The sequence below is a fragment of the Gasterosteus aculeatus genome, chromosome 8 (genome assembly GCF_964276395.1).
Source record: "Gasterosteus aculeatus chromosome 8, fGasAcu3.hap1.1, whole genome shotgun sequence".
NCBI lineage: Eukaryota > Metazoa > Chordata > Actinopteri > Perciformes > Gasterosteidae > Gasterosteus > Gasterosteus aculeatus.
This window is the reverse complement of record NC_135695.1, coordinates 17,504,255-17,515,875: the sequence shown is the minus strand read 5'-3', so window position 1 is coordinate 17,515,875 and position 11,621 is coordinate 17,504,255. Positions and strand designations below refer to the sequence as shown.

Here is an 11,621-nt window from a genome sequence, read left to right as displayed (position 1 = left end):
CTGCACTGTAACGTCATCAAAAAACCCATTTCACTGACATACATTTGTATATTTGGAGTGCTTTGCCTTGTTTGGGCGGATTTTGGACATAAATCTTTTGGAGATTTGTCCACCAGTTCTAGACATTAGATATTGTAACGACAATGTCATCGCCTCACGTGAGATTTCACCATGCCGATCAGGCTGTGGAATCCCGAATAAAACGTCTGGCAGTGTGTGTGTGTGTGTGTGTGTGTGTTTGTGTGTCAAAGGTTCATGCCATTGTGGCGGTCTGGTCTCACACCCCCCAGTTTAGCCAATCATAACGCAGCAGCCTGAGTGCACGTAATTTAAACATGAATGAAGAACCTCCGACAACAACAATTACAACATACGCGTTGAGCTTCCTCCTTCACATTACTGCACTCCACACAGGTTGTCCTTCACCGGAGCTGATAGACGCACAATATTAGTTACGTTGTAGTTAATCAGAATATTTAGGTGATGGAACTATAAAGCTCTAAATATAGAAATTGACTGAGAAGGTCCATCCAAATTCACAAAATATGGATGTTTTTCAAATGGTAAAGTAAATAAAGAACAGTTTTCTTTGGTAAATGTCAGAAAAGCTTTGTGAGTTTCTATGATATTTTGTAACACAGTCGTCCCTTTACTAAATTATAACGGTACGCCGTTGACAAGAGCATGATGGAAAAAAAACAGGAAAAAATGTTATGCAGTATTTTCAGTCAAAGGGTGTATTTATATTTATAGCTTACTCGTCTTCTGTTTTTGTAAATATGATATGTCAACAAGATCTTTTCTGTACATTTGAAATTTAAAAATAAATTACGTAACTTTGTATCTGAAATCAAAACACTGCTTGTAGAAAAGCATGTAAGTAAAAGCTGTTCATTTCTGCCACTCACAACATCATTCAATCAAGGCTGACATGCATTTTTACTGCAACTCTTCTTCTTTTTTAACCTTTTTCCCAAGAGTTAGGATCAGGGGTGTTAGGTTTAGGTATTTAACATACATAAAGTAGCTTTAATGTTGTTGAAATGTACTAATTCCATGATATATGACCAAACATAACAGTATATACTCTCCAAGCTTTAAGACGTTTGGACAGTAAAAAGTTTAAACCCCCCGGACCCTCTTCCAAGGCCACATTATTGAATCAAATGAAAAGTAAAATCCCCGTATTGATGAAGTCTGCGTGAGTGCGTCTGTGATTCCCGTGCATTGCTGTCGCAGTGAGTCCGACTCACCGGCTTTGCCCTCCCAGGCGAGCCCCAGCAGTCCGCTGTAGTCTCTGTTAGTCAGCAGGTAGGACAAGCAGAAGTTGCCCGAGTTGTTCTCAGAGTACAGACTCAAGAGTTTCTCCGGCCCGATGAACAGAGGGTTCAGAGGGTCGCTTTCATCTTCCCCCGTCGCCACCTGGAGAGAGAGAGAGACGAGACAAGGAGCTCGCTTTGCATTCCCCATTCACACCTCCAAGGAAGTTGGCACGTAGACGCGCCATCCGATGCAAAAGTGGTTGTGTCGGAAAAAATGTACGTATGGAGTTATCAGAGAACTGCTCACAAAAGAAGCTGTTATGTAATTAACACGCATATGATATTATTGTGTAAATAATGTGGCCTCAGCCTCCGTACACTTCCTTTCAGAATATAATACATTTGGAAAAATAAGAAAAACACAATAAAGGAAAAGTTAAAGATGAGTATCGCATTAATTATTATCATTATTATTATCTTCTTCATTACATTGGAGCATTGGAATCATTTAGGCTGCAATAATCGTGTGGTGAAAACCTGCTATCATGACAGTCGAGTCAATGCTCGAGTGCAGAGTGATCTTACGCGGAGGGACTTGACTTTGAAGTTGATCAGCTTAATCCCATCGAAGTCCACCTTGTCATAGATGTCATTCACGGCTTGTATGTAGGAGGCAACCTGCGTTTATGGGAGAAAAGCATCAATGACAGCTCGGGTTTCGGACGTACTCTCAGGTGAAAATGTCGTCTCTGTTAACATTTGTTTCCTTGAGTTCTCAGGGCCACAGTTGATTTTGCTTTCTATCTATTCGACAACATACTTGACTGTCTCCCAACCGCCCGTTTGTCCAAGAATACGTTCTGATCTTGAGTAATTACCAGACAACGTAAGCTAAACCTTAAAGTAAGGTGATCTACAAAGTGATCCCGGCGTGGGTGGAACAAACATTCACACATCCCAAAATACACATAGAAAGCGAATAGAGGAGGACATGGACGCACATGGAAGCCTGTGTGGATCACACCGAAATCCACATGCTGACATCTTAGAGGCCTGAAGGCAGCAGAGATTTTGACAACAGCATCTTGTTTATTTACACTCAAAGATCACTCACAGTGTGTTTTCTCACCCGGTGCAACAAACGTCTGTCTGGCCCACCGACCGTGGCCCTGTGTGTTTGTGTGTGTGTTTGTGTGTGTGCGTTTGAGTTGGAAAGACTCCGAGGAAGTGAGGACGGACAACAGGACTCCGGTGAGAAGAATAGTGTTGTACTGCACTTACTCCCCAACTGACCTGGCTTTGATCACATGAATGTAATTATAAAACATCACAGATGTGAAACTCAAACTGAACCCGGATCAGACGCCGACAAAACGATTTGTGTTGAAGATATGTACCTGCATTCCTGTATCAGTACGTGATGGCGTCTCATTTGACCTCTGACCCCAATGGCGAGCGCTTCGTTCAGACGGAGGAACTTCAACACAGAAAGACTCTTATCTTGCTGATGGTACTGAGGCAATGCAGGCGCGCCAGCAGGCAAGCATCTTCTACTCCCGTATGTCACTCAAACCCGAGTTCACGGCGGGTCAGCCGACACTAAAACAAAGTTCAAAACGGGAAGTCGAAAAATGTGTTCTTCCTCATCGACTTTTTAACCGTGAGTTCTGGTTTGTGTGGCACTCGTGCTATAAAAAGATCCAAATAATGCCTTTTCACCCACCGCCCTCTTGCCCTCCTCTCTGAGACGTCTCGCCGCTGTAATAAGGTAAAATGTCGAGAATGCACGGGGGGGTAAGAATGAAATAACAAAAGTACTTTACTTAAATGTGCACGGAGGGAATTAAAAGCAACTCTCACAGGGTTGTTGCTCCGTGCTGAATGTTCACGCAGGGGCCGCGAGGTTCCACGAGAAGAAGGTCACATAGTCATGCTTGTCCCCCCCCCCCCTCCCCGTGCCAGGCCGTTACACCTGGCGCAGAACCTCATATACATATACCGCCTCGCAGCAACAACAGTTTGCTCTTTGGTATCGTGGACATCTCAATGGTAAATAGTGAACTAGACGTGGGTGAAGACAAATCGTTTTCCTCTAGTTTCCTTTCAGTTGTCAGATGTCATTAGCGTACCTCATTAGCCTCAGAAAAAAACTCCTCTAATCAGAGATTTTCAAAAAATCGAAACAACATCTGTTAACAGTCTTGCATATTAGTTCAGTATATCAAGGTCACTACGCAATACCTGCATATAGTTTCACTTATTTCATCAAAGTTAGATTATGGGACAGGTCATTCAATCAGGTGAGGAGCCCCATGTTCACAAAGCCCAGGACACGTTACTCATTGAAACGTTTTAAACCGCCAACAGCTGATGAAATCCTGTTGCTTTTTGATGCTGCCGCTGTATGTTCATACTGGGAATGCTCCGCGGTACGTCGTGTTCTCTGGGTCCCCAAACAACGGGCAGCTCACTCATCAGCAGCATGTAAGTGCATCACCCTGACGGGGTGTTCGAGAACGCGGGAGATAAAGAAAAGCTGTTGCCTGAGTGCGAGTCACTGATGAACACACACTGTTGCACCAATCACCAAAGGGACAAATCCCTTGTATTGTCAAAGTCAGGCCGAGGTAAATGTTGAGAACAGATTTCAACCTGAGCCACAACTGCTTGAACGGACTTGAACTTGTTGTAGTAGAGGTGGTCCGCGTGGAGGTGGAGCAGGCAGCTGGTCTTTGACTCATCCACTCTTCTCCTGCCCCGGCTCGCTGGTGCCTCCTGTGGGTGACGTGGCAGAGATGTGAAGAAGGAAGAATATTCACCTAAGCACATTCTAAAGGGGACACGGTGTAAAAAGGCAGATTTTAATCATGCTAAATGACCAGCTTGTACTGGTACTGATTCATCCTTATTTTGCAAGTGTGAGGTCAAAAAGCCTTGAGTGTGTCTATGTTGAAACATAAAAACACAATGCCACTATTACTGGGACACTGCACGTCCCCCTGGGACATGTAGACATAAGAACACAACATGGACACTTTAGTTGGAACAACATCTGTTCAGATCATTCCAAACAGTGGAAATGATCTCCACCGACAGACACGCTTCTAAAACAGGATCCATACCAATGTCCCTACATCCATTGTTTACAATGCACATTTGGACCACCGCCTAGTTGGTCGAAGGTCAACAATAAATACCCAAAGGGAAAATTAGCTGAATAGATTTGGCAGATGTTTATTGCATCATACCCAGTTTCATAATCACAGTCAATCTGGCTGGTTTTGAATCTGCTGCTTTCTACTTTACACAACTCCTGCTGGAAAATGTGGCACTTTTTTTAAATGTCACCTCTGTCACATCCTTCGGTTGGAATAAAATCCTGTAATGTGCCCACGGTGACTCAACAGGATAAATAAAAGGAACCAAAAGAACAAATGTGTTTACTCGGTTATATTTACAAATGAATCAGACCCACTGGTAAATTAATCTTCTATTTATAGAGTTACAGGGGAGGATACTCTGAGGGTGAGGACAGTGTGTCTTTGTCTGAGTATCAAAGGAGGTAATGTCAGGACGGCACTACCTCATCTCGTCTGAGGCTTTGGCTGAGGAGGCTCAGATGTTCTGCACCACAGAATCCACCGGGGCCAGTTCTCATGGATGGCAGGACTACAAAAAAACAAAACAAGCAGAGACACTTATAAAAATATATATGCATATGTTGAGGTAAATTAATAAAGAAATTGATCTTCTTATTAGTTGTCTTTTGTCACAAGAAGCACCATAAGAAAAAACAACGGCAGAGACTCCAAAAATGCACTTAAACTATGATTTATTTACCAAAACGTAAACTAGGTTGCAAAATGAGATGAGATGTGGATGGTAGTAAACTCAGCTGTGTAAGTAAGTGAATATATGGCTGTGGACGAGAAAAATATCAACCTCCACACTCGTGTTAGAGCAGTTTTTACAGGGAGAAAAGAGGGCAGACCTGACACCAGAATACACGATCCTGCAAAGTAAAAGCAAACAATTTATGACCAAACAGGCCAAAGGGCCGTCCTACTCTCCCCCAGTCAAACACGCACAAAGATGCAGGGTGACACACAGTCCCCTTTAATCTTGTCCCTGAAAATGTTCCGTCAGTCAATGAACACTTTTGCAACATTTCAGTGACTCACTTAGTGTGAGTGCACGGTGTCCTGAATAACACAGCGTTCGCCAATCTAAATAACTAATTTAATAGAGATGAAACGGTAGTAGGTTAAAGTTCAACACGCTGCTGTTTATTTGTTATAGAAAACAGGACATTGTGTAAGATTTGCTCACAATGTCTCTGCTTGTGGACCAGGGCCACAGTCTGATAAATACATGTTGTGTTTGTGCTGAAACGGTGTGTTGTGTGCAAAAGCTGGAGCAACGACAAAGGTGGGAATGCTGAGTGAAACCTTACAGGTGGTATATTCTCTCTTTTAAGGCCAACCAAGCGGCCATTTTCTTTGGGAAAATAAAGGGAACATTCGTTAAATAGAGTTTTTAACAGAAAAGAGACAACAACAAATCAATTAAGAGATTCTAATTAAGAGGATTTGGGTGTTGATCTGATATTTCCTAATAACGTTTCCTGGCATTTAAAGGTCTTGTAAGTGATATAATCTCTGCGCTTGATGTCGGATCGGGTGCAACTCTTCTTTTCCCAACGGATGCTCTATCAAAATTATTCCTAAGCTTGTCTCCTGGAGTCTTTCTGGATTTAAGGCACTTTCCTTAAAGTGCAGGAATCAATCAGAATTGGATCCTTAGTGAACAGAGGACTAATATTTGGAAATCAGCATTGTGGTCTGGAGGGGGAGTCTTAGGAGACTTGTGGAAAACTCACTCGTTTTCATTAAAACAACATCGGCGTCTTCAATTTGCAACACCTCTGGGACAGCTTCATCATTCACATTGATGCCGCAACGATTGGATTGCATTCAAGGAAGGAATTGCAAATGCATAAATTGGCCCTTCTTGTGAAACACACAGAATTCCTTCAAAAGGAGGATCAGTGTAACAGTAATAACAGTGTATCAGATTTAAAATAAGGGGCTGTGGAGATTCTTACACTATGAATATGGAAGAAAGAATAAAATGTAAAGCAATGACTGCTGCAACATATTGTAAAAATGTTGAGTGGGATTTAGCGCAAAAACCTTCTAATCCGCAGAGAACCAACTATTCCAGCAACAATCCTATTCACAAAAGTCGCTTTGAATTCGACAATTTACAGCAGAGAAACACAAGCAGTTGTTTGCAGTAATACAAGAATGACTGAATCAGACCATGTTTTGACCCATAATAACCTTAAAGACCAATAAACAGTGTCTTTCATGGATGCATGTGCATGTATGTGTAAGTGACACACTCATGCAGCAATACAATCTCACAAGACCCCTGACACGGACCTCGTGATTGGATCACACCATTCTACGAAAGTCCTCTAGCCAATCACAAACCAGTAATTCATCTGATGTATGGCATGCACGAGTGGGGGGTGAGCCAGGGGGGTTGAGGTGAATGTGGAGGACTAAATGGCAGGCGTGGACCTACTGGGAGAATCATTTCCAGACCTTTGTACTTGTTCCCTCTTTACAGTTTCTTTCCTCTATCAGACTACCAGAGATACACGTTTCTGGTCTATTTTATGTATAATGCTACATTATAATTAATGGTTGTAAACAACTAACACAATAAATTAATGAATGATTACCTACAATTACTAACTGCCGATGAATCGGTGTAAGAAAGAAGAAAATGATTTCCCAAATGAAAAAGTAATCAGGCACATTTCTGTCCAGACAGCTGTGGGGAATGTAAAAAACAACAACTTCTCCACCCAGAGCCTCTTTAATCCCTTTTGAAAGCATGTTTGAGCAAAGCACCAACATGAATCAACATTTACTCAAAGTCACGCATTGAGGTTTGCTGAGGCAAACCACAACACTCGACTTAAAGAGGCATTGAGCATTGAAATGCCTCGCCTTAAATCTGCTGCATTTTCTGCCCTAAAGCCGCTGCCCAAGTGTCCCGTAAGCGACAGGTTGGTCAGGTCAAGTGCCCTTAAGTGCCCAATTGCTTAGCTAAAGTGCTAAATATAATATAACAGTGATCTGTGTTTTTTCCCCTGCCCATGAGAGTGTGTGCACACCGCTCCTTACCAGTAAATACCCCGTTGCTTGAATTACACTTCTAATCTATTCAACCACAAATTCCTAAGTGTGAATCCTGTGCTTGTAAATAACAAATTCACCCGCTTGGTGGAAAATGTTCTGCTTAGTCCAGATTGTAGTTGTCACACACTTCAGGGTCATGTTAGGGTCAGGCCTCGTCACAGCCCTATCAAATCCATCCTGATCATCATACGTTTCCTTTTTATCCCTTTGACCAACATCTCCAGCATCTGGGCTCCATCAAAGGATTTTCCTTGTCCTACTCCCTTCAAACGAATTGTGATGGGGGGGGCTTCTTACTTTTAAAAGTGTACTGTTTAGGATTCAATTCAAATATCCACAACATTCCTTTAATTTTTGAATGCAAAGACCCCTTCCCAGATCCGAGAGACCTCACGTCATGCTACCTCCCAGGGGAGAGAAATGCTGTTATACAACCTATGTTTCCCCCAGAAGACAACCACAGGAAGTGGAAGTACACACAGGAGTAGACGCATTACGTGAGGCCCCCGTGTGTCCACATTTACCTCTTGTAAGGAAGCATTGTTTGTTTATTGAAATATCATGTGCCAAATCATTCACAGTTTCCTGAAGATATGCAGGCCTGAGAGTGAAAGCACACGGCGAAGAAGGTGAAGAGAGGAAAGCAGTTGGCGTCTGTGTAGATTTCAGGACAAAAACGAAAATGCTTTCTTGGAAATTATCTTATTCCGATGTGTATTCATGTGCAGTTAGAGAAGCATACGAGGGTAGAAAATGTAAGATTTAGTTTCTAACTTCAAAACCTGGAAGTTCCTCTACCTTCTGATCGTCCTCATCTCCTTTCAGCCTCCTTCTCTCCTTTCCAGTAAAAGCTTATATTCATCTCCTGGCCTTGCATGGTACCTCTTAAACCCTATTCTTTCACCATCACTTCAGCATCACTCTCTCCTCCCTCTCCCTCAAAAGTCACCCCATCGGACCAGGTCAAACCCTCGGTTTACCTGGTCTTTGACCTGTGCCATGCAAGGAGGGCAACACCCCCACAAAGCTCTAAATAGATTCTGCTGATATATCTAGTAACTCTAATCTCACTAGGAGTCAAGGGTAAAGATAATTCATTGAACATTGGCAATCTGAGTTTGTATAGAGCTTTTTGTCGCAGATAATGAAAGGATTCTGTGTGGGAACTGAGCAATAAGGATGAGTTACATAAAGGACAGATGTGCATTTTGATTTAGTTGTATGTCTTCGTATGTGACTGCCAAGAGGGCCATGAATCAGGGCTGTTGACAGAGATCTACAACAAGAAGGAATGTCTAAAAGCATTTTTACTTTTATCATAAAAGGACCAGAAAAAGCAGCTGAGCTACAGTGGAAAACGGGAGTTCATCTTACCCATGTCATCCTCGTGGTAGATTATCGAGTGGTGATCCGTAGGGCTGCTGGTGTATCTATCTACCGGCTCTACGTAGTAGGTCCCATTGTCTGTGTGGATGGTTCCCTCAAACTGCCCCTGTAACACTGAGCCGCGGCAGGAGCCGTGTTCACCTGCAAGACCAGGTCAACAGAGACGACACGTCAGGGTCAGAGAGGGAAAGTGAACGGAAACATCTGAGGTAAAGGGACAGACAGGCTACAGATAAGAGACATAAAAACTTGGTCGCCAAAAAATTAATCTAGACTTGAGTGATAGGCAAACTGTTCCAAGCCCAGGTGGGCCAGACATCCCATCCATACCCACCTTTTAGTGTTCCTGAATATATGTGGGAGAGGTCAGCTGACGTGGAACCATTTTCACTGAACACGATGACATTCTTGGCAAACGCCTCGGAATTGTGTTTCAAATGCAGACGGAAAGTTCTGCGTGAAACCAAAAACAAGAAGAGAGCTCACGTGTGCTATCCACTATTTCGACTATGGTGAAAGCAACTGTGGTGCTTAAAACAATTGCAGCGCTGAGGGAACAATGAAGTTACCTGTGGAAAGCAGCCAAGTCCAGCTGCAGTGTGCGTTCATAAGGCTGCGAGGCTCTTCTGGCTCTCAGGTGCTTCCTGTGAAGATCTTCCCTGTCGTACGACAAGCCCTCGTAATGCTTTATGTACGGACTGATGCCACTCACAGAGCCTGGGGGAAAGGAAGACGTTCAAGTACCGGCACAGAGCTTCACACCTCACAGGGTTACTAGACAATGATGCCCACTTTGGCTCTGCTGGTTTACTGTCTTCTCTGAACCGCTTCTCGTAATGAAATTAACATTTACGCAGAAGATCCATTGCTATTATTGATTTACTATTTACATTTTTTCTTTTTTCTTGATTTTTCTGCGCAGAACTTGATGTACAGTAATTTATTTAGGCTCTTTAGCTGTGTACAACTGATTTTTTATTTTGCTTTTATAGTATACTTAGGCCTGATGTGTGATGCTATTCATATGTGATACATAACTTCTTGTTGATACAAAGCCAAAGTTGATGTGCTGTTAAGTGCCATCAATAAAAGAAATATATATATATATATATATATATATATATATATATATATATATATATATATATATATATATATATATACAGAATCTTCAAGTTGTTTTCAATCAAGTTTTTTAGTAGCTTTGCTTAGTTACACTGATATTCTGTGACTGTTCCTCCTTTTTTGGGGGATTCACGAGAGCTTTACATAGCCCAAATCTGAATGCTCTGTTATACCACATTGTGCAAAAACAGAAAAAAATCCACAAAAAAAGTTATAAGAACATTTTAAATTCAAAATACAGTTTGTTACATATTCTGGCTCTAATATTTTGTGATTTATTTTAATACATTCATTTGGGGATATTTTTTCAAAATACATTTTGATGTACTTTTACCCATCTCTGTGTATGAGGTGTTAACTGCCGCCCCTCCTAACGATTATATGCATCAACATCATCAGCAGGTTTTGTATGACGCTTCCTATTTACAGCATTCCTGAGAAGACAAGTTGACACAAGTGTGGACCCAGAACAGGCGAATCCACTCGCACACCCACGCAGACTCACTCTCACACATTAAGAAAATACAGCGAAACGTCCTCAAATAACCGGACGTTATTTCGGGGGCAGATGAGGAGACACATCTCATTCCAATTCCCCGCAGCACACACACACACACTTATCCAAACCTTCCACTGCGTACCTGTAATCCGAGCGCTGTAGTCGACCAACAGTAGCAGCAGCCAGTAGTGTTGAGCCCCCATAGTCTCCTCATTAGTGTGTTTTTTTTCTTTACCACTTCACTGTTTGTTGTTCTTCTCCTTTGCTGACGTTCATCTCTTTTTCCATCCTGATTTTACCTTTGTCCTTAACAGCTCTCGTACCTGTGGTCTTTCCACACTGGAATGTGACTCGCTGTCTAATTTCAACCCAGAGAACTGACTGACGGAAGAAAGGCTTATTCAGACATGCTTGCAAGGATATTATGAGTTATCTGCACATTTAAAGGAGGGCTTTAAAATACAGGGAGGTTTTCATTGAAATAGTAGGAGTGGTGTGGTAAGGATGAAAAGTAATTAACAATTTTAGAGGTAAATCCAGGTCTTGCCGTGCCACCTTTCATGAAAGGTCCCAACACATGTTTTGGGATAAAGATCACTGCACAACAGCCTAAAATGTTCCATAAACCAATGTTCAAGGCTGTATTTATTTTTTGAGACATTTCACTATAAACCTCAAATGTAACCGGGATAGTCTGGGGATCACCAAAGTTGATAGAGTTCATCATCTGGGGACCATGGCGCAAGGGCATGGACAAGACGTGGGCCTGATGGAGCTAAGAATGACGTTAATTTGTGAATCATGATATTAATGCCCAAGTTTTGGTCCTCCGTTCTTTGTCTTTTATTTCTTGATGAAGGAAAATGCCTCCCACCTGTCTTATTATAGACTTTTGCACAGTAGATGCTTTCCAAAATGGTTTAAAATATAGCAATGAAGAAATTATTTGTATTACTCATACTGTGTCAAAGGTATATGTGGGCTCATTCTGGAGAAAATGTGACAGTTTTGGGCAATTTTGAGGAACAGTAAGATCTAAAGAGGAACTGGGACAATGTGTTTCTAGTTCCAGTTCTGATGAAAATAAAGAGAAAGTACCTACTAAAGATCAGGGCGGGTAATTAGTTAACAACCAAC

The 11,621-nt window shown here is 42.1% G+C and overlaps 1 protein-coding gene across 1 annotated transcript in view; it reads right to left on the bottom strand.

Moving 5' to 3' along the window:
- LOC120824183 (disintegrin and metalloproteinase domain-containing protein 10) overlaps positions 1-10,881 on the bottom strand; it is an 18,914-nt gene extending 8,033 nt beyond the window's left edge. The window contains exons 1-8 of the mRNA XM_040184832.2: positions 10,627-10,881; positions 9,430-9,577; positions 9,195-9,313; positions 8,849-9,001; positions 4,846-4,931; positions 3,915-4,037; positions 1,848-1,940; positions 1,254-1,422 (exon numbers count right to left, since the gene is read on the bottom strand). Coding sequence (XP_040040766.2) covers positions 1,254-1,422; positions 1,848-1,940; positions 3,915-4,037; positions 4,846-4,931; positions 8,849-9,001; positions 9,195-9,313; positions 9,430-9,577; positions 10,627-10,687 — 952 coding nt within the window. The 5' untranslated portion in view covers positions 10,688-10,881. The remainder of the gene's footprint in view (positions 1-1,253; positions 1,423-1,847; positions 1,941-3,914; positions 4,038-4,845; positions 4,932-8,848; positions 9,002-9,194; positions 9,314-9,429; positions 9,578-10,626) is intronic.
- Between the last annotated feature and the right edge of the window lie 740 nt (positions 10,882-11,621).